We start from the raw sequence: 22,958 nt of genomic DNA, 5'->3' as shown, positions 1-22,958 counted from the left end.
GTGAATGAGATGCAGTCGCATCTAAAATATTTAAGTGCGGAGCACTTCAGGGGCCCGGCTTGTCTTAATAGCTCGTCCCCGCTCGCGCTATCTAGCTACCGGAGTCACGCGGCGTCGTCACGCCCCGAAACTGGGGCTTCGAAAAGATCATCGCATCCCCTGATCGTAATCTAACCGGCGCCTTTGCGCTACGAAGCCGATGTCAATTCCAATTTTCTACCCTTGCACACGTTACTCATATGCCAACTGTTGGGATTGATCTTTGGGGGTGTGCTAGATATTGCATCTCGTGTCCCCAGAGGAGCAGAACGTTTGTGCAGCAACGTGACACTATCCATCACTGGTCACGGATACCGAGCCGTAGGTTCTGTTATACGCTATGAGCCTGACGCTCCGGGTGCCCTTTCGCCATGGTGACATCGCCTCTGTGTACCCCGTTTCTTAGAGACGGACACGTCAGCGACGCCACACAAAGTTTTGGATACTGTCTGTCCATATAAAGAGCTTTCGCCTTATAAGTGTCTAGTGGTTGCGGCCACGCTGACTTTTAATATGAACAAGGGGTTAACCTCGACACACTGATTTCATTTCCTTTAGTGACACCTAATGAGCTTATCAGCAATAACGACGGGTTGTACAATGAACGCAGTGGGCATAAACGAATGAAAACAAAAAGGACCGAGAGGAAAGTTCTGCACATGGGTGAAAAATATATGCCGAAAACACGAAGTAAATATCTGCAACAAAAGCAATAGTAAAAGACAGACAATGTCATTCATTGCACACCGTATAGATGTACAATAGAATTTATGCAATGGAGAAGTTGTGGGGGGTGAAATGAAATAGGGCTTCGTCCTGGATATGTCAGGATTGGCTTTATGCCCCGACGGAAATTAGCGCGCTTTGTTAGCTTTCCAAATTGCACTTTCATGATCCGAGTGAATTTTTACAAGCGAATGACTTTTTAAGACGCTTTCACCAGCTGTTTAAGACGACCACTAAGTATTTGTTTTATTGTAGGTTTGTAAAGGAATAAACATGACTGATGAGCCGGTGACACAAAGCGTGTGTTTGCCTAAAAATTGCGTGTATGTGTGTGTGTGCGTGTGTGTGTGCGTGTGTGTGAATTTTAGGCAAGCCGAAGAACGAGCTTTGTGTGCGGGGCTTTGAAATTTGGGCTGAAAAACTTGGCTGAAAAACTTGGCTGAAAAACCTGGGCTGAAAAAAAAAATTGTTTGAAAAACTGCGCCCGTCCTGTGTCTTCTTTTCCTTGTCCCGCCAGAATGCGCAGTTTTAAGTATGAATTTGGGCGACAGGTTCAAGGTAATCTGGTGAGTGTCTTTAATTGAGCATTGATATTGTTTGTTCAAGGTTTTTCCGATGTCTAAACAAAGTACAAACACAATATTTTATGATTTCTAGTTCAGTTTTTAGAACTATTATTTCTCTGATTTTATTAGGCCACATCTTCGGGCTTTTGGTATATCACAAACACAGCTGGCTGTGTTTTGTTCTCAAGGGCGTTTGTTACTTCGAGTGAGTGACCCATATACAGAACACATATACCTCGTGTCAAATTCTCATGTCCCTCATGACGTGAACTGCTGTGTCTTCTTTAATCAACCTTTGTGCGCTATAGCACAGGGAGACCGAAAACTGTAGGATGCGAAAAAACCACATATTTTCAGTTCAAATCCGTGTAACTTCTGACAGCTGGGTTCATTTCGTTCCGAGAACGTTGCTCTTTAAACGCAGGCAGTTTCGTCCCACAGCGTCGGGTGTATCGGAGTTTTACGACTCTGCAGAATTCATTTCCTTCTGCCAGAACCCGTCTATTTTTGATTCCATCGGTTCAACGGGCGGGGCTCCGCAGACGCCGTTCTCCTAAATCTATACGGTAAGCCTTTCATCTGTAGCTGTCCCTTTGGGACTAATAGCGGACATTGATGCAGTCCAGTTATGAGTCTGTCATTATACATATTAATGTGTTAGTTTCCATAACCAACGTTTTCTGCTGAAGAATGACTAGGAAAACAAGAAAATCATGCACCCCTCCGTCTAACGACGACGATGGTTGAACGGAAGCTTTCTTGTAATGAATTGTTTGGTTAGCCAATCCCAAACTGCGAGTATGAGCCACTCTGGAGGTACGCAGGACTTTTCTAGAATACCCACAGCAACTCGGGGGTGGGCACTCCGTAGGCCTAACGTTTTGGTTTAGGGTGCACGGCGCGAATCGGTACCTGCTGCTTGGCTCCGAACAAGTCGAGATGGAGCAACCGGTTAGACGCGGGCTTTTTAACGCCAGGGACCCTGGTTCTATTCCGGCAACGAAAAGTGTTTTTCAAAGACGATAGTCTTTCTTCGACTACTTAAACCCAGAAATTTTGGTCTGTCTGTATGTCTGTCTATCCGTCTGTCTGTCTGTGATTCTATTCAGCCACCCGGCCAAAGTAAAATTGATATTGCGCAATAGTCTTATATACTCACAGCCAAATGTAAACGTCTAAGCCCGGTTTGCTGAACAAGAACAAGACATTAGGCAAATATAAGACAGGAAATTAGTACACAAGGAATGTTTACAGTGCTCCTTTATTAAAAAATTCATGGATGCTTGTTTTTTCGATAGAAAATGATATCCTACATCTACTGCAGAAAACCGCCGCCTCCTGGCGGCATATGAAAAATCACGCGGCAACAGCAACGAAAGGTACCAGTAGCTAGGTTCCACGTTCTGCTTGGAACGCACATGGAGCACGGCCACGCGGTGCTATAAACCTTGTAGTCGGCCGAATCCATTCACGCGCGTCTTCTCCGTACTGCAGCGCTGGCATCGAAGAACCCGGCCTGCAGCAGTGCAACGGGGTAAATTGAAATCGCCTTGCGCAAACCTTTAGTGTGTTTAGCTTGGGATGAGCGCGACGGTACAGGAACAGCATGAGAGGTGAGCGGGAAAGCAAAGGGGGGCATTTCCTTGGCAAATGTCTACAAAGACTATCGTCTTTTGACGACATTTGCAACGAAAGAAGCAGATACGTGGCCAATTTTTAGCGTAACCTACACTGGCGGAGGTTGAGCAGTTTCGCGTGGTTCTTGAAGGGCGGTGCTGCGCAAGCCCGAGCAGCATTGGATTGGATTGGAAATCCCATACAATTGGAGTACGGGTGAGTAGAGAACATTGGAGCAGGGTGAGTAGAGGGTCTGCACATTCGCCGGTCTTCGCATTCCAGAGGAGTGACGTCATAGCCGCGGCAGACGCACTGGCGCAGGCGCGTGCCCAGCTGTGCGCCTCCGTTGCGCAGTAGCCAAGTCTGACGCTGCCCGTAGCCGCTTGATAGCTGTTTCGCGTGGCTCCTGGATAGCCGTGCTGCGCATGCACGAGGAGCAGTGACTGGACTAAACTGCATTGGATTAAATTGCATTCAATTAGACTGGGTTAGATTGGAAATCGCTTTAGCAGCAGTAAACATGATAATCAGCTAATCCTAGACAACCAGGAAAGCTAAGAATAACCAGCTGAACTTTAGCTCACGCTACGTATATCCTAGCATAGCCGAGCTAAGCCACTGCTAATTTTTTTCTTTCGCTTCACCCACGATCATTTGTCATCATCGTCAGAGAAATTTGGAGAGAGAGAGAGAACAGTCTTTAATGAAAACTGGCGATGTCAGCCCAGCTAAGATGCCTGGCTTGCTACGCCAGATGAATGCGATGACGATGATGATTATAATGATGAAGAGGAATACATATGATTTTAACTAATTATAAAGCCTGATGAAGACTTGTGTCCTTTAGGTAAGCCAATAAGGCTTTCGTTGCACGAGCGGCACGTTTGGAAGAGTTCCAAGGACCTAATACGCCCCTCAGTTCTAGTTTTGCAGACAGCGGCCGGCCCAGGGACACTGCGAGAGACACTCTTTGTGTAGTAAAGCGCACACAGTCACATATTAGGTGTTGGAGATCTTCACGCACACCACACTGTGGGCACAGAGGCGAGGAAGACTGGTTGAGTTTGTAGCAGTAGTATCGCGTGTAGGCGACGTTCAACCGCATGCCGTGCAGTACTGCTTCATCATGCTTGGATAGTCCAGGTGGCATCTTAAAATTACAATGCGGGTCGATAGAGTAGAGGGGTGCGTAATGGCGGGATGCGTCTGCCCAAAGCGATCGCTGCATGCTCCATGCCACACTGGATGCAAGGGCTGAGGCATCTTTGCGAGAAAATGGCACCGGTATTTTTGATCCGCGTTGGTCATGCGCTGTGGATGCTGCAACGTACGCCTTCACATTTCCAGTTATCCCGCAATGGGCAGGGAGCCACTGAAGTGCTATTTGATGATGCTCTTGCAGAGCTTGAAGATGTAAAGCTTGTACATCAAGCACAAGCTGATCCTTGGGGAAAGACGCCAGACATTGCAGTGCAGCCCTACAGTCCGTGAAGATGGCCCACGCGCGTGCCGGCTGCTTGATGATGTGAGCCAAGGCCATCCGCAGAGCTGCAAGTTCGGCAGCCGTAGATGATGTTTTGTGGCTGAGCATGGCACTGAGGGTGGTGCGGGACGAAGGTATCCACACTGCGACAGTGGATGATGTGGATGACACCGATCCATCAGTGTACAGATGTGTATGAACTCCGTATGTGTGGTACATATATTCAAGAGCGAGAAACCGTAGAGCGGCAGGTGGAATATGCTCCTTGCGTGTACTTCCGGGCACCGTGGTCACTATTTTCATGGGCGGGAACATCCAGAGCGGGTGGAGATGAAGTGATGGCGGCTGGTAATGCTGCGGCAGGAAGTCGCACACTTCAGGGACCGAACTTGGCGCTAAAGGGTGGTCACATTGCCTGGCCACAATACGCAGTCGCACGCGGAGAAGCTCCTGCGTGCCGAGAGCCATGGGTGACAGACGTCGGCATTCGGTCAATGTTCCAACAGTAGAGGTAGTTTTCGGAACACCAATACAAGTCCTCAAGATCTGTGCTTGCATGGACTCTAGGGCCTTGATAGTTCCTTTAGAAAGGGAGACAAAATGACGATGCTGTAGCGTATGAGGCCAACGCAGAGCGCTTCGTAGAGCCGAAGGAGAGAGTTAACGGAGCGACCGCCGGAGTTTCTGGAGAGCATTCTGAATATACGGGCGATTGAGGTAAGCTTCTCCTTGAGATGGCGGACATGAGGTGACCAGGTGAGTGACCTGTCGAATGTCACCCCCAGAAAGCTATAGCTGGGAAGGTATGGGATGTCAGTGCCGCCAACAGTGAGCCGGTAGTGCGTGAGGTCCCGCTTCGTAAAAGCCAACGCAGCACATTTGCTTGCCGAAATTACCATTCCTCGTGCTGCCAAGAACGATGCAATGGAATTGATTGCTCGCTGAAGTCTGGACCGTAGCACACGTCTGTTACGGCCAGAGCTCCAAATGCAGATGTCGTCCGCGTACAAGGAGATTTCAGCCGACTGCGGCAAGCATTTTTCCAGGCCTATAATGGAGATGTTGAACAGCGTGGGGCTTATCACCCCGCCCTGGGGAACACCTCAGTCACTCTGTACAGTGCTGAGTCGCCGCTGTGTGTTGACATGTATACATACCTATCGGAGAGATAGTCTGATAGCCATGCATACATGCGGCCTCCTATTCCTGAAGACTTCATCGCCGAGCGAATAGCATCATGCGCTACGCAGTCATAGGCTGATTGGATGTCCAGGAACACGGCAATGATGATGTTCCGCCGATACTTAGCTTGTTTTATGCTGGTTGCAACGGCAATGCAATTATCGATGCTGCTACGGCCTTTGCGGAAGCCAGACATCTGTGGTGGGTATACATTTCTGACTGTCAAATCCCAGTCCAAGCGATACAGCACCATCTTCTCCATCAGTTTGCCGACACAGCTCAGGAGGGCTATGGGACGGTAAGACTCTATGGCCGTTGGAATTTTCCCTGGCTTTAGAACTGGCGCAATGCGGGCGTGTTTCCATTTCGGCTCTAGTCGGCCGGTCTCCCATGAGCGGTTAAAAACGTTTAGAAGGCAACCTTTCCCCTTTTCGCCTAAATGCGAAAGGGTTGTATAGCTGACGTTGTCCGGACCTGGGCACGTGGATTTTTTGATGGAGGCCAGTGCAGCCAGCAGTTCTGCCATTGAAAATGGAACGTCCATGGCACACGACATCGCTGGGGAATCCTCGCTCTGGGGCGAAGATGATGGTGTTACAGGTGTCGGCGCCGTGGTAATTTTCTTACAGAAGGCGTTAGCGACGTGTAGGTCAGTCGTGTTCGTGCTGAGTGCAATTGAGCTAAAGGGGTGCAGTTGACTTGGTGGGGTCCGCAGGCTTCGAACCAGGCGCCATATTCTGGAAAGCGGCTTCCTCGGGTCCAACTTCGAGCAGATGGACTCCCATTCGCGCTTGGCAAGCTTGGCCATGTGCCTCTGGACCGCCCTCTGAGCACGCCTGGAAGCTCGGATATCCTCAGGCGCTAGCGTCCGACGGGCTTGTCTTTAGGCTCGTCGACGCACTGCTCGAAGCCTCTCAAACTCTGCGTCAGCAGTGCTGTATTTGGGTGGCAACCTCATCACTTTGGTGCGGGACTTACGAGCTTTTGACATTGTATCCACGAAGGAGTCGTATGAGCTCACTGAGTCTGCACACTCCTCCATCACAGTTGTAAATGCTTCCCAATTTGAACAGCGGATTACACGCTGTTAGCGGATACCCGTAATACCATCCACTGAAATGTAGGTCGGAACATCATCACTACCATGCCCTTCAATGTCCGCTGTCCAGCTCGTCCTAGCAACAAGTTGCGATGAGACGACCGTGACGTCAAGGGCGCTTGATACCTTGCCCCGAAAGAAAGTCGGCTCTCCAGTGTTGACGACGTACATGCCATGCTTTTGAGCAGTGTCAAGGAGGCGCCGCCCTTTGACAGTTGTTTTTATGCTGCCCCAGGAGGGGTGGTGGGCGTTAAAATCTCCAGTCAAAATGTGCGGGGCTGGTGTGGCGCTGATGATGCTTTCTAGGCGGTTTGTATTTAATGCCACGCCAGGCGGAATGTAAGCAGCAATTATTGTGAATGATAGACCTGCGCCCCGCACAGTTGCTGCCACGTATTCGTTCGATACGTCTGGTGGTAAGTTATGCACCACTGAAGTGAGGTCGTTTCTCAGGGCCACTAAAACTCTTCATATTTCTACACCAGTATTCGAATGGACAACTGTGTACCCGGAAAGGCGTATATCGTACGACAATCTTGATTCTGAAATAGCAATCACGGGAAATTTGTGCTTTAGGACGAGTTTACGTAGATCACAGAGGCGTTGTTTGAGTCCGCAGGCATTCCACTGGAAAACGGTGGCTTTGTCACGAATTTCGTTAACTCTGGGGGCTGTCACCACACTAGTCGTAGCAGCTACCGCCATAGTGCAAGGAAAGGAGAGACATAGTTCAGGAGAGTCAAGAGCGCCGCCGCAACGGGAGACGTCAGAGGGGCGAGAAAGACGCGAACAACCTCTACAAGAGAGGACAGCACAGAACACCAGCCCTCGGTACTTCCGTCAACTGCACGCTGCGCTGGCATAGACGTCCGACGGGCAGATTTTGAAGTCCGTGCAGCTGGGGTAGGAGTCTTGGCTGGTGGCGGATGAGGCGCTGCTGTCGATGCAGACGATGACGCATCTTTTGAAGAAGACGCGGGGGTTGCTCTTGGATCCCGCTCTGGCAGAGCTTCTGCAGCAGAATGCTGCTGCTGTGGCTCGCGCCGCAGGACCGGTAGAGCCGGGAAGTCCTCATCGACGTTGGCGGAGATATATATATATATATATATATATATATCTATATATATATATATATATATATATATCTATATATATATATATATATATATATATATATATATATATATATATATATATATATATATATATATATATATATATATATATATATATATATATTGAAAGGCGAAGATACGAGGCCGCAGGTGGCTGTTCTGGCTTTTCCGAGTCTTTGCGCCCAGTGTGACGCCGCTCAAGTAGGGCTGATTTTGCTGACTTGTAGTCAACATGGTTTGCGGTCTTGAGTTTCAAAATCGGCTTCTGATTACGGCGGACGGAGCAGTGAAAAAAGGTAGATTCGTGGGTTTTGCTGCAGTTAGGGCATTTTAGCTTGTCCGCAGAACAGGACGCACGATCATGACTGCCACCGCACTTGGAACACCGAAGCGAGAATTTGGAAACTTCTGCCACGTGTCCGAACCGCTGGCATTTTAAATGCAGAGCATTTCAGTAACCCACGACGTCACCCGCGTTGACGTCCGTAGTCCGCACGCTCACTGCGCATGCGCGTCGAGTCGAGGCGATAGCGAACTCTCTCTCGCGAGGGGCATTGGATTGGATTCGAACACTCTCTCGCGAGGGGCATTGGATTGGATTCGATTGGATTGGATTGGATTGGCTTAGCTTGGCTTGGCTTGGATTGGATTGGATTGGATTAAAGTGGATTGTGTTGGATTGTGTTGCGTCATAGCCGCGGCACGTTGCGTCATAGCCGCGGCAGACGCGCTGGGGCCGGCGCATGTGCAGTACTCTCTCTTCCGCGGTTTCCTCTCCTTCGGGCGCGCTGCGCATATAACCGGTGTGCCGTTCTCCGGCGAAGCAACATCCGCGCTTGGCTCAAACACGTAGAGTCCACGCCGCTTTACAAGTACGCCAACGTCGTCGACTGGGACCGGCTTACGCAGTCCCCTCAACGTATATAAGCGGCGGAGCGTGCGTTCGGAATTCAGTCAAGGGTGTCTTTGCTTGGCTTTCGCTTGACGTGACGCTTTGCTTGACTCGAGTAGATGCGCCGCATTTACTCGAGTTCCCCCCGTGGGAAGATGCGGGCGGCATTTTTTGCATTGCCGAGGTGTTTCCACGTAGTCATACACACGATAGCGCGTGTAACCAATGACGACGTGGTCTGGTATAGTTTCTGTAGAGCAAAACGATTTGGACGCTCTCTGAAGCCTTGCCTAGTCTTCGGGCCGATTGAACTGGCACTCTGAGGCGCAACGCGGCGAGGATTTCAGGATCGGAGAGGTCCTTGGCAACACCCCTGATTACACCCACGCCGCAGTTGCTGGGCCGTGGCTCATATGCCTTCACGGGAATACCAGCAATAGAAGAGATTTTCAACAGACGCTCGGTGGCGTCGGCATTGCGTGTGTCTATTGCGAGAAGGTTGAGGCGGTAGTTTGGACGCACTTGCAGCACTCCATTTGGAGCCAGTGACTCCAATCCGTCTTTGACAGCAAGGGGATTGTAGTGCGTAATGATTTTGGATGCATCAACTGGCTTTGACAACGACGACGCCATGTCTCAAGGGGCTCTGGATCGTGCTGAGATCAAGAGGCCTGTATGAGCGTTTCGATGCACGACAGCGCTTCGGGGGTTGCACAGGCTGAAATGGCTCAGTTTCCTCTGCTACCGGAGTGGAGTCATTAACGTAGATGACAGTTTCGGAAGCAGAGTCAGTGAGTTCTGACATGTCGTCCATGTCATCCGGCAGAGGCGTATCAGCGGGATTAATCACAGGACTCACTTGTCCCGAAATTTGGCTTTCCTGCAGGACGTATTGGCTTACAACGGCATCAATGAGGACACTAAAGATTCGCTTTAAAAACAAGTTTGTTGACCACATTGGAACATCTAAGCAATGCATCGTTAAATGATGGAGAATGTATGATTTCAGCCGATGTGTTCTACAGCTCTGGCGCCTCATTCAATCCTCTATATGCCACGTCATATATTCCGCATAGAGCAACGTCGCCTAATGGAACGCGAACTGAAAACGAAGCTTTGGAGACTATCGAGTGCTGTACAAAACTTTGCGCAGAGCGTAACGTAAGGTCTCAAATTGGGTACCACGGCGGCCCAAGGTAGTTTTGCTGATGTCCGAGCTTTGTGGAAAATATGACGATTGCGCGTCCAGCTGACGTCACAAATATTTAACTTGGTAGCGCCTGGGAGTTTCGGAGAGCATTGGCTCCAAGCGTCTACTGCAGTTGAGGTATGTGTTGCAGATGCAGAACTTGACCGACAAGGTGGCCTTGGTGACCGGCGGCTCCAGGGGTCTGGGCCGAGGAATCGCCGATGCACTCCTTGGGAGGGGATGCAAGGTAGCCTGTTTTCTATCTTTCGTGGGTGTGGTGTGCAAAGTTTATAATTCAATTTTATTTCAAACGACAAGCGCTCACAATTTCGGTACTTGCTGTATCAACCGGCTTTCTATCCGCTCTGTTTCCGCTCTCAAGAACTGCCGAAGAACGAAGAGTAGCGAGAGCGGGGGGGAGGCATCTAGTAGGCTTTTAAGAAGTTCCGACTGACCGGCATAAACAGTGTCGGCGACATGAATTCGTGCATGCTGACTTCTTGCAACCGTAAACAACGTGGAAGTTTAACGTGCCCTTCTTTTACACACCAGACGTCGGTTTGAGCTGTATTACAATGGCTACGTTTTTCATGTCAGCTGCCAGAAACGTGATGGCTGCGTTCATGATGCATGACGTGCTTGATATTCGTGGAAAAGAGCTCCGGCTCTGAACAGATAGGTTGGCATGGCGTACGTCATCACAGATGACTGGTGAAGAAAATTAGAATTGGTGGCATTATCTCAGAAAGGCAGTGCGCTCGGTGATTATTCGTGGCAATGGCGGAAATGGTTGATTTATCGGTCAATTTCCTTTCAGGTCGCGATACTTGGTCGCGATGAGACCTCTGGAGCCCAGACCGCCGCTGACTTACTTAAAAAGCATCCGACCGGCAGCTGCGTTTTCTACAAGTGTGACGTCAGTGACTACACACAACTAGAAGGTATCTGTATATACACGGTGTAACTGGGTGGGGTAAAATGTGGTCAGTGCGTGGTTAAAAGAAGACGGCACGCTTTGGCAAGTAAATTCTGTTATAGAGGCGTGGGTGTAGCGTATTAACTGGAATATTTGATTATTCAAGCATTAGTTATGAAGAAATTAGTTTACCCAGCTTGTCGTAATAACATGATGCTCCACCTGGTGCGTTTTTGGAACAGCAGGCAGCGTACAATAGACGCAAACGTATCTATTTGCCTGTGTTGGATCGGTTACGGCATGCGTATAGAGGGTGCCTTCGGCGTTATTTCAAAGCAGGGGCAGATTCACGCGTACAGGGATGTGACCACAGCGCCGGGTGAGTTTTCCGTGAGTTCACCCTAGGTTTACTCCTTGCGGTCACAGTTTCACAGCTTTGCCATGCGAGGTGTACCAACCGAAGGGCACCTTTTTACCGACATCTTGGCTGCAGCGCTTTTACATAGACGATTTAAACTGATACTTACCGTATTGTTTCTCTGGTACGCCGTTCACACGAGCGGCTAATCCCGAGCAACACACACATGCAGACGCATGCACGCACGCAAACATACATAGGTCTGTGTGTGTGTGTGTGTGTGTGTGTGCGTGTGTGTGCGTGCATGCGTGCGTGTACACTCCTGGTATGTTGTGAAAACTATATTTTTTAGTCAAACCTGCAGTAGATATCTTAGTGGGACCGGGATAATTGAAGATTAATGGGAGAGGCCTTTGCCCTGTAGTGGGCGTAGATAGGCTGGTGATGATGGTGATGATGATGTAGATATGGCTGTGTTTATGGCCCACGGGTGTCTGTGGCCAAAGAGCGCAAAGAGGTGATTAAGACTCTGGTTAAAATGTGGGATGAGCACGGTATTACTCAGAGCGCTGTATTTGTCGGTGTAGGGGCCCCCAATTCAGAACGTGATGATTATCATGGTGAAGAATGAAAATGACGGTGATAAAGGGTGAAGAGCGCGAGAAGGTTGTTTAACAACGTATGGGTACGAGGTAGTTGGTACTCCATTATAACTCCGTTAAGCGCAGTAAAAAAAAAAAAAACACAGGACGAGTGAGACAGGACAAGCACTGGTCCTGGTCTCACTCGTCTTGTGTTTTCTTTACTGCGCTTAACGGAGCCAGAAGGCTCGATATATGCCAATTGCTACGGCAAGGATAGTGAGATTTAGGCTCGAACAGGAGGGCTGTCAGTTCTGCCCTCGCTTCGAGGGGGGGGGGGGGGGGGGCGACGTTGCGCTCGGTAAGAGAGAAAATTTCTATGTCATGAAGGTGGGATATAAGATGCCCAGTAGGAAACGGGTTACCCATTCTAAACAGTGAGTCGTGTAATAGCGCTTGATGGATGTGAAGTTAGGGAAAGTGTCGCCGTCTTGCATGGTCCAAAGAAGTAAACTGAGCTGAAATGGGCAAAACAGATATTCATTTGGCTCCTGCTCATTGTGGTCCCACCGTCAGGAAGCAGTTTTAAATTTGAACGCCATTGTTGAGAGCCCTCCAAAGCAGTCTCTGTATACGCACTTGCTGCATGTTCAAATGCAGCGTCAATTTCTTAATGATAGTGAGGGTACGGCGACGAGAAACGCATAAAACCACGTTGTTTGTCTTTAGAACATAGTAGCTGATAGACGTTAACTGTAAGGTCACGTTAATCTTCGTTGTTGAATAATACGACACGATGTTTAAATGAACAGTGGGACATCAGAGTACGATTTAGCAGAAGGAAGAAATGCGCATGCTGCTGTTGTTCATAATTTCCCTTCTTGTGTTTGCAGACGCTTTTATTCAGACGAAGAACCACTTCGGAGCTATAGATATCGTTATCAACAATGCTGGACTTTTCGACGAAGACAACTGGCAGCAAGTTTTTGATGTTAACATCGTGAGTTTGTCGCACAACGGATTTGAAGAGGTGCTAGAAAGTTCTTAGAGCGGAGAAAATTAGACGACCTCACTTCGAACATATTGCCACTACTAAAGCTTGTGTCTCCCAAGGCCGTACCCTTAACGAGAAGAACGGCGGGAACCGTTGATTACGAGAGTTGAAAGTTATCCGGACTCATTGCTGCATAGGGAAGTATTCCGTTGCACGGGGCAGATATCGCGGTTAGGTGGGCTCATTGAATTCTATTAATGGTTATTCGTTTTAACGTCACCCACATGTTTGGCAACAGCTGCGAATCCTACTAGAGACCTTTCTGGAAGCTCCGAACGCTTATTCTTGCTAAAAATGTTTCTGTGCAATGTGGCTTCAGGAACATTGACGTTGGCCCTGAAGTTAGTGGAAACTCGCCTTTGTGAAGGCACGCGTGCACCATAAAGGATGAAGCGTCGCCAGCCAAGGGGATAAATACGCATTGAGGGAACCTAAATATAGAGTTTCTGTTAGCACAAGGATATTGCAAGAATAAGGGTACTGCTGGAACATTTGTTGTAGTAACCGGTACACATAACATGAGTTATGTTGTCTCAGTGCCGTCTCTAGGACGTGCAAACAACGCACGAAAAGCATTATTATTCCAACATTCCACACCCAGCTCCTCACTGCTTCGATGCCACCGATTCGATCATATGCGTCTGGTTAATTTAAGCAATTAAAAGAACGTGCAGCCTGAACGGAGTCTTGTGAATTCCGAACAGTTTGAATCGCAGCTACCCATCAGCAATTGCTTAGGACTGGCGATTGCATTTTATTGGTAAACTGGCACTTTGCTGTTTTTATCTCGCATACTCATCCAGCACTCGGTGCGTATGGTTTCGTGATAACGGCGGGCCGAGGATCTCTATTGAACGTGTGCCAGGACGTATTCTCGCTAGGGTGCTGAGAATGAACCGGTTGATGAGAATGAACCATATATCAGATTTGTGGTCCGGAATTGTTTAAGAAACACTAAAGGGTGGAAACAAATTTTCCTGTATCGATATATTAGGTGCTGGGAATCCAAATTCCCCTTATCGCAACTCGAAGTTGTTTAATAAGGCAGAAGATGCCAGAAACGTGAAAACGGGTGCAGACGCTCCGCATGCTTTCGGGTACTATGGTTTGTAACGTCACAATATTTGTGCACGGCGAGAGGTCATTGGAGAAGCAGCAATGAATGTTTTTCCTAAAATGAACAGTTCAGAAGTGGTTTAGCACGTGAAACAAAAACGTAAATCAAAGCTTTCCGGGAGGTGACGTAATTTAAAAGACGCAGACAAAAGATTTTATACACTGCGAGACCGGCGGCCTTCCTCACGCTTGTCAGCTATCATGCTTTCAGTTTCGTTTTAAAAAAAAGCATTCGTGAGCAATTGGTGAAGTCAATAACCTACCAGGGTGAACGCCCGAGCTTCTGCAAGCAATATCTTCAGCAGGAAGCAGCAAAGGGACAAGATGCACTGCAGTTGTTTAAGCGATCCGACCCGCCTGAGCTTCTAATCCGTTCTCCACGCGTGGATGTTGCTCTCGGTAAGGCTTGCCCGCACCCAGTTCGAACTTTATCGCCCTTGGAAGATTAGGGCACGGAGCAAGATGGTTAGGGTACTTACTGCAAGGGTTATCCGACCGATCCCAACTTGAGCTCTTCCGATTGCTGTGAGCCGCCGTTGATAAATAATCCGTACATAGGCGCATAGCTTTACCCTTGATATGTTTGGGCGGAGCCGTTCCGAAGTTCCGCCATTCGGCCACGAAGACTGCTCCAGGCAGCTGCAGGAAGCGAGTGTGTACCGTATTTACTCGCGTAATCATGGCACCTTAAAAAAAATGTGTGCAAATTTAGGGTTGATTTTAATACGCGGGGTAAATTTTTCGCGAAAAATTTTTGAGCACAGAAAACGCAAGCAAGTTGTGGGTGAAAAGTTTTACGATAGGTCTCATGAACATAATAAAAAAAGCAATAAATAAAAACATAATAACAACTCCCCCCACCGCTGCCAGCCGCTTTGCAAAGTGCCGCAAAATGCAGTGTTTTCATGAATTACGGAATGCGCCTGAACGAGTTTGCTGTGAGGTGACAACAGTTCGACCAATAAGTGGCTGCCAATGTCACAGTACGGGACATCAAAAACAGACATGGCTGCCGCCGCAGAAACCTGAGAGCGTTTTTTCTTTGTCTTGACATTATGTGCGTTTAGTAAGAGTTCCTTGCTCATCAATATTGAACGCATGCTTGCCGATATCGCTAATATCCGCAAGTCTGCCGCAATAACGTATCCATGTCTTTTTCGAAAGAAAAGGAAACAGAGGTACGCACGACCACAATCAGCTAGACTTGGCACTCATACGACATATTGCTGGGCAAGTTCAGGGTGCGTTCATGGCGCGGGAAATGAAAAAAAAAAAAAAAATCAACTTTGACGACAAACTTCAGAAGTGTGATCATTACGTGAGTGCGGTTGTAATGCGAGTAAATACGTTATTTCACGCCAGGTTGGCGCGTCGCGTGAGAGAACAGAATATGAGATGGACGTGATCGCCAGACGAGACGGCGGCCGCTTGAGCGACGTATAGCCTGGCAGCCGGTCTTGCGCGATATTTGAAACGGCGCTTGCCGCTGCTACTTTGGCGGCTGGCGTGAAGTCTGGGTGTCCGGTGTAGACGGGCGCAACGCGTCCGTTGGAGCGGTGAAAAACATTTCTTGTTCAAGAAATAAAAGTGAAAGCCAGCCTCATCGGTCAAAGAAACGTCTTCGGTGGTCGGCCATGGATTGGTGATGTAAAAGCTGCTGTTGCCAGACCGCACTGGTACCTCGCTCCTATTATGTGGCGCGATGTCTACATCGCGAAAAAAAATGAACGGGGAGCCGGAGAGAGAAATGCCAGCTTTCTTTGCGGATTTCCCAGGAAATAAAGCATCGCTGCTCGTCGAACAAAACCTGAGAGTGCTGCGAAACGATTAATCTTTCATTTAAAACAGAATTTCATTCAGCCTATAGTGTCCCTTGAAGCAACATTCATAGTCATGGCAGTGCTGTAAGTATAGCCTCACTCACAAAAAGTGTCTTTCAAGTTACGATGAACAGTGCGCTTAAAACGAAGCTTTTAATGCCTCACTGATGGGGACTGTCCCGTCTGCAAAACGTACTACAGAAAAACCAACTTCACACAAGGGTTCCCACAAAATCATGATGATGACGAGAAGCAAATGCACATAAAGTGCTCCAAGAAAAAAAAAAAAACGCTTCCGGTAGTCGCAGTCGAAGCTCGGTGCCTCGGTCTATGAACCCGACGTATATCCTATCGCGTCACTCCGACATAATCGAAGTAGTTTGGACATTTAAAGCGTAGCTTTCTTAGTATCACCGATGGCTAGAGTCCCGTCCCCAAAACTCTGTGAACCCCTACAACCCCAACGACAGCGGATCCCCCAGAAGAAAGGTGACGGAGCGGACATGTGCAGCTTTCCCGCTCATGGCAATCCTTTCAACAGTGATTACTCTGTAGTTATTCAGCGAAATGTAAACTTTTTTTGCACATATAATATTGGGGGTGGCAATTTGCTTTGTGCTCAGTTTCAAGTCTCGCACGTTGCGCAACTAAGTTCCTGAGCCATGAAAACTATCACACAAGAAATGCATGGGGAGTACGATTTGACAGCGAATTACACAAAAATATTCAGAATCCTGGAAACGTCTTTTAGTGTTGTCATCTCCACGTTGACTTCTTGCTTTATGTCAAATATCACTTTCCTGAAGTGGTTTTGCTAGGTTCCTGAGAGGTCGGAATTTTGAGTGAGAAAGCTGGGTATGATTAGTTTTTTGTAGACTGCATATCACTCCCCTATTTTCTTGTGCTGAGTCCGATCCAGTTTATATGTCTGTGGCGCTGAGTACCGTGTTTTAAAATCCAATGATGACTTACCTTGAGTTTTTAGGGAACACCTACTAAGGGAAGTAATGGAAACCAAAAGTGGTAATAATTTGAAGCCTTCTTATTTTAGCTTTTACGCCTCCCGATAATTTTCTTGTTACTTTCCTCCCGCTTTCATCTCTTTATTGCTTTCGTATTGTAGCTAAGATAAGGCCTTCTTACGTCTAAAAACACCTGAGTGGCTGCCTTCTTCATGGGTCTTCGTTCAATGCTGCTTGCAGAAAGGATATTTTGCTGGTATCACCCTGGGGATGAAGTATATGGACAAATCAAGCGGTGAAAAGGGCGGACACATTGTTAACGTGTCTTCAGTAGTAGGTAAGTTCTGACGAACAAAAATAAGCGATTGTTTTTAAAAATTATCATGGCAACCACTACTATCATCATGAGCAGCAGCATGCTTGTGTCCCCTGGACGCTGGACATGCCGCTCCCATGTTCCTCCTGTTGTTCATGTCTATAGTCCATTCTTTGCCCAAGAACTTTCAGATGTCTTTCCTCTCCATCAAGCTAATTGTCCAGACGAAAAAAAGAGGCTAAAGCAAACTGATGTTGAGCTTGACTTCACTTGGCATGTAATTTTGACTCCTCGCGGTCATAAGTGCTTATAGAATATGTCAACGCCATGATAAAGTGGGACCCACATGCTACCCCCTGTGTGAGTACGTGACATGCGATTCTGCACAGGAGACAACGAGGCGCATTGGGTTGCGGCTCGCGTAGAGTTTCATATACTAGAGGGAAATCTGGCGCCACTGCCTACGGGAGCCGCGCTTCGGCGAGTGTTTCGTCATGTACCGGGCAGGCACGTTCCACTTGTCCTTGACATGGCTCATGAACAGGCTGAAAAGTTGACTCTGGCTGTGAAAAGCAACACTATTACTGCAGAAGATTCATCAAATTTGTTTTGTTGTTATAAAACCGAACCTCCGAAAAAATTAATTTGTCAGTGATTGTGTAGAATATTCAGGCACGATGAACAAGAAAAAATGTTTCCATTTTTTGTTGATTTTGGCTTCGAGACAAAAAAGAAGCCGTATGGCTAGCCTAGCCAAGTAGGCGAGGAACGTCGCTAGTAGCAATGGCGCCGCCCACGGTGGCCCGTGACTGAACCGACAGATTTCTCTCTATTATATATTAGTATGAAACTCTATGGCTGCTCGTGCTTTGGGTTCTTCGCCATTTTGGGAGCCACCGTTATCTGACCTTGCCTTATCTCACCACGCCGATTATGTACATAGCCCGAGAAATCCTTCGCTCACTACTTGAAGCCAACCTGAAACCGTTTGTCAAGGTATCACAATACGCGTAGAAACATTTTCTGTCAAGCGCATGGGCAAGTTACGGTGACAGCTGCCGTCAGATGCTCAGGGACTGTTCACTCGTTCACATTGGCTGCGACCCCGACGCAGCCATTCTAAGGGCAACTCTGCGGCTCTCTATTAATCCTTAGTGCTTCCGTATTCGTAAAGTGCTTAGGTGTCCTCGGTTTCTTAATGGCTTCACTTTACGCCTTACTTCTGTATTTAGAGTTGCCGTATTCATTCCATTATTATAATTTGTCGTAGTCTATTGTTAATATTGGACTTCTAGTCGCGTCGACAGTGCAAGCGTTATATCCCGGCTTTTGTGAAAAGAAACACGTGAAAACTCATTTTCGAGCTCAGACGTAGACAGCTTTCTGTGTGCACGCGAAAGAAATGTTAAAAGAAACGTACATTATTACTTGAGTTGTATAGCCTCAAAAGGGGCACCTTAAGTAGCTTTTTTCCTTCGCTTATTCACACTCCCAAATATTTGTACTCCTTAACTCGGGGTATGTTTTCATGATAGATTGCATTGCGTCAGTGTTACTGTCGTTAACAGGGACTATTCTCGACGTTTCAGTACCAACGTTTAACCGGAGATCTGTGGCTTCTTGGCCACAGGTGTGTGCGAGTGGTTTGAAATCTCTCTGGTCATCAGCTTAAAAAACAACGTGTGCGTACAGTATTTTCGGAATGCGCTGTTGTACCACTTTGCCTTCCCGGGAAGCATTCGCGAGGGAGTGTGCTTTGCCGCGGAGTTGGCTTTGCTATGACAAGGAGAAATTCAGAATGAACACTTCATTTGTGTGCCAGTCATGTCCTTGTTTTCGCCTGTTCGTCTGCTACTATTTGTAAACGTGTCCCCACATGTGAAACATTAAATCATCTCTGCACTTCTAGGGATCGTCGTGGTTCCGGACATGACGGTTTACACCGTGTCTAAGCAAGCCATTGTAGCCATGACAAGATGCTTCGGGGTGAGCTTCCTGCAAGTGTCTTTCTGCCAACCTTCATTCTAAATGTGCGTTTTCTTCGCTCAGTCTGACCTCTACTGGAACCGCCACGGAGTTAGAGTGAACTGCATCTGCCCGGATCCGATGGACACCGATATGTGGGCACAGGTATCGGATAGATACAGGAACTCGGAGGAGAGCGGTCAACGGTGGCGCTATTTCGATGCCCAGATTGTGCCGTAAGTGAACACCCTGTGCTCTGAAGCCCCAACTACATGAGCGCGCAATAACGACGCATTCGCGGATCGACGTAAGCTCGCATAGAAATAGTGTGTTTTCACGATTCTAACGCGTCCCAGGTTGTAATGCGTGAGCACGTTTCCTCATGGAAATTTGAAAAAAAAGTAAAAAGTAATTTAGAAATAAATACGCGTGACGTCACCGGCTGGTATTGGTTCGAATTGAGTTGGATTCTGGGAGGAGTGCGCGTCGATGGATTCCCGCTGGCTGTATTAAAGCCGATTTTCATTTTGCGCCGGGTTATAACGCGCAAACAAATTTGAAACCGGCGTATAGCGAAAAATGATGTGCATTAGAACCGTGCACATCTGGGAGGCACTGTCCAGCTGTACGTCTGAGTGGGCGAGTAACCCTATGGCAGCTACCGTAATCACCACGGCCGCCATACGGCTTAGGCCTAGCGCCATAGGGCTGGCTTCAACCGAAGCTTGCATTCACCGTATCGAACGAATAAATTGCATAACAATAAAGAAGATAGAATCAGAATGTTTTTTTACATGTAAAATCATTTTCAACGTGCGAATAAACGCGCATACGGAATGCACCGAAAGCCGTTGCTTTCGCCTACCAACTCCGCCGGTCCACCAGCCACGCACTCAAACGCGCAAGTGGCACTGGTTTCTGCGCAGTGCGTGCGGGAGTAGTGCTCGGATATTTCATTTGCACAAACTTCAGCGCAACGCGTTCGTAGCAATGAATTCGACGTGCGCCGGAGTACGCGAATTTTAGGAGCGCTTTTACGACCGGGTCGTTAATGCACGGATACGTCGATTTTACAAGTCGATGTGGTTGGGCCCTTGGGAGTAGTACTAGCGAAAGCTAGAAAGGCCGCAGCCCCTCTCTGGGTCAGCCATTAGAGAAGTGTCTGAAAAAAGCAAGGAAAGAAGCTTACAGGTGCACCGGCTTTATAACCGGAGTTGGCGCTAGTTGTCGTCCACAGGGTTATAGATAAGTGTCATCAGGACTAAACGTTTTCAGCTGCGAGATCAGACTGGTGGCTCATTTTGGCTAATATATCGCACAGAGGCGGAAGTCAAAAGAGATGCGATGAAGTCACGCTCCGATGCAGTGCCTCTGTGGGCCTTCTATCACCACGAATCTGGACGTCGTGAAAACTGGTACTCGCTCCCTTGGCTACGTCTTATTCAGCCTGACCGTAGCCTCCAACAGATTTTCCGGCGACGAAGTTGGCGTTATAGAGCGCTGGTCACAAGTTTCTGTAAAATCTATCTGTCAGGTAAAACCGGGAAAGAAATTACAAAGCCGAAAATAACGCCATATATCTGTTTCGGCAACCCCCCTTCGAGGTGGAGGGCCGTTTTGCATGAAGCCGACGTGGCAAGGGTCGAACAGCAAATGGGAGTGGGGGGCTTTTTTTGAACCGGTGCAAAGAAAGGCAGTGAAGACAATATCTGTCTAAGTGTGAAGCTGGGGCCAATGCCAACTGTAAGGGATCTTGCTTTGTTCATGTCCCACCCCCTTTGAGGTTACAATTGCCGTGTCAGCCTTGAGATAGGAAGTGACAAGGCGAGGGGGGTTCCGACGTCGTGCCGGGAGCCGCATAATACTTCCCCGCGGGTAAATAGATGTTTTCCACCACCACCGCATGCGGCCCGCAGGCCGCAGGTTGCCAACCCCTGATCTATGCAATAAGGGTGCCGCTCGATGGTTAGCTCTACTTTTTAATTTTGTGGTTCCATTGGTTTCGATCTTCATTTTGTTTCCCTTGAGCTTTGTTCCCTTTGCCCTATTGGGGACGGCATTTTGACGCACATTCAGGGTGTGGCACTTTCTGTTTCAGGGTAAGCCTTGTGGCTGGAGCCGTCCTAAAGCTTCTCGAAGACGAGCCCAATGGGGCGACCCTGCTGTGCTTAAAGGAATCTGGAATGAACTATTACGACTTTCCTGCTCCTGCACTGCCGTAATAGGAAATATAGGCTTAGCTCCAGCCTGGTTTTGGGAACCACGCAACAGGGTAAAATTGTACTCGTTGAAGCCGCAGCGGAGATCTATCAGCACACAGCTAACTTTCCTGTTAGTCCGGTGAATGGAGGAGCGTCTGCAAGCTTGGTGCACACGACCACTTGAAAAAGCAATAAAGACGGTAACAATGTCCAGCAGACAAGTGTGTCTTGCTAAAAGGTTGCTGTTTCCCAGCTCGAAAAGCGTTAAGCACGGAATATGTCTACAGACGGGGTTGTGTACCAATAAATTGTTCGCCCTAAGTGACTAATTTTGATTTGCTAACAAATGCGGATTGGTGAGTAAAAGCGCACGTTCCGTGAGATAGAGGGGAAAGCGACAACGGATATTTAGTGGTCGGTAGGATATACTACATAGGAAACAGAAAGAATTACGGGGTCCCTTAAGAGCTACTTATGATTTAGCGCATGGAAAGGCATTAGCGTGAATTTGGCGAATGTTTCCTCCCGTTCCAAGAATCCGCTCCCTTGCAGGTACAGACACGTAGAGGCTAAGCTGAAACAAAAAACAGCACACGCAGGCACCGGTATCGGGGCCCAGCCGCGAGCATGAAAATCTGCGATGAGACAAAACATGTGTCCGAGAATGCCCTTCACCGCTTCCCTTCTCTAAGGTGACCACGGATGCCCGAGGTCACCTTATCGAAAAGTTTCAAACATCCCCCAGAGCACGCCTACTCAACAAAGAGAGCCTGCATACCATAACATAGGACACAACACTCTTTCGCACGTTTACTGGACTGTGGGATCTGCGGTTCTCTCTAAAACAGTCTAGTAAAGAATCTGTAGTTCTCTCTCCACCTGCTTAAGGACGACTTCGACGAACATTCAATTGTTTGGTCTGCCTGAACAGGCTCTGAATTTTATCTCTTCGCACATGCTGCATCAAACCTACGACAACGACTTCATGTTCCGTCATCGCTGGAATCACCTGGCCACCACCTAAATAAGTATCGACACTCGGAGAGCACGCGTTTTGTCACCATAAAGGTAGGTCACAGTGCTTAGGTCCTGCGGAAAATAAAAGTTTGTTCTCCCTGTATCTCTCTCTCTCTATCTCTTGATTAAGATGTTGGCGCTAACCCATATGGTAGTGACCATTGCCCAACACGACTATCATACATATGTTAAGGCCCTAACAGTTCACCTGCCCATTGCAAGTTTTACTAAGCAACAACAAACTTGAATACATTTTGAACCACAGCGCAAACGCTATGGTCCGTTTTCTCGTCGTTAACAAACTCAACTGGGTTAACAACCTCAACTGGGCATCCGGACCCAATAGCCTGAAAGAGAACGATGCTCTGACCAAGAGGCCGACGAGCTTACATACCGTGCTACTTGTGACCACTACTACTACACTGACTTTCTCGAAAAATGTTAAGAACGAATCCCCATCCTATGCCTAGGAACATAATATTTCCCCCTTGCTGGAACGAGGTCGCAATGAAAAAGAATGGTTGCGCTGCTGAGCACGAGGTCGCGGGTTCGATTCCCGGCCGCGGCGGCCGCTTTTCTGATGGAGGCGAAAAGCAAAAACGCCCGTGTGTACGAGATTTCGGCGCACGATAAAGATCCCCAGGTGGTCAAAATTAATCCGGAGCCCTCCACTACGGCGCGCCTCATCGCCTGCGTTGCGTCGGCGCGTTAAACCCCACAATCAATCAATCAATGAAAAAGAAT

At 48.1% G+C, this 22,958-nt stretch overlaps 1 protein-coding gene across 2 annotated transcripts; it reads left to right on the top strand.

Moving 5' to 3' along the window:
* The first annotated feature begins 1,736 nt into the window (after window positions 1-1,736).
* LOC144141601 (15-hydroxyprostaglandin dehydrogenase [NAD(+)]-like) lies at window positions 1,737-21,390 on the top strand. Of its 2 annotated transcripts, XM_077673143.1 has the most exons (9): window positions 1,737-1,897; window positions 3,100-3,164; window positions 10,060-10,155; window positions 10,726-10,849; window positions 12,657-12,763; window positions 16,956-17,052; window positions 18,941-19,017; window positions 19,081-19,232; window positions 21,095-21,390. In XM_077673143.1, the coding sequence occupies exons 3-9, from the start codon at window positions 10,060-10,062 to the stop codon at window positions 21,216-21,218; spliced, it is 777 nt and encodes a 258-aa protein (XP_077529269.1). In that variant the 5' UTR covers window positions 1,737-1,897; window positions 3,100-3,164; the 3' UTR covers window positions 21,219-21,390. The 2 variants fall into 2 exon arrangements, with proteins under 2 accessions (XP_077529269.1, XP_077529270.1); XM_077673144.1 differs by lacking the exon at window positions 3,100-3,164.
* Window positions 21,391-22,958: the final 1,568 nt, after the last annotated feature.

This window comes from Haemaphysalis longicornis, unplaced genomic scaffold (genome assembly GCF_048455015.1).
Source record: "Haemaphysalis longicornis isolate Haplotype H1 unplaced genomic scaffold, Haemaphysalis longicornis Haplotype H1 scaffold_6, whole genome shotgun sequence".
NCBI classification, from domain to species: domain Eukaryota; kingdom Metazoa; phylum Arthropoda; class Arachnida; order Ixodida; family Ixodidae; genus Haemaphysalis; species Haemaphysalis longicornis.
The sequence above is the reverse complement of the archived record's forward strand: the minus strand, read 5'-3'. Positions and strand labels throughout refer to the sequence as shown.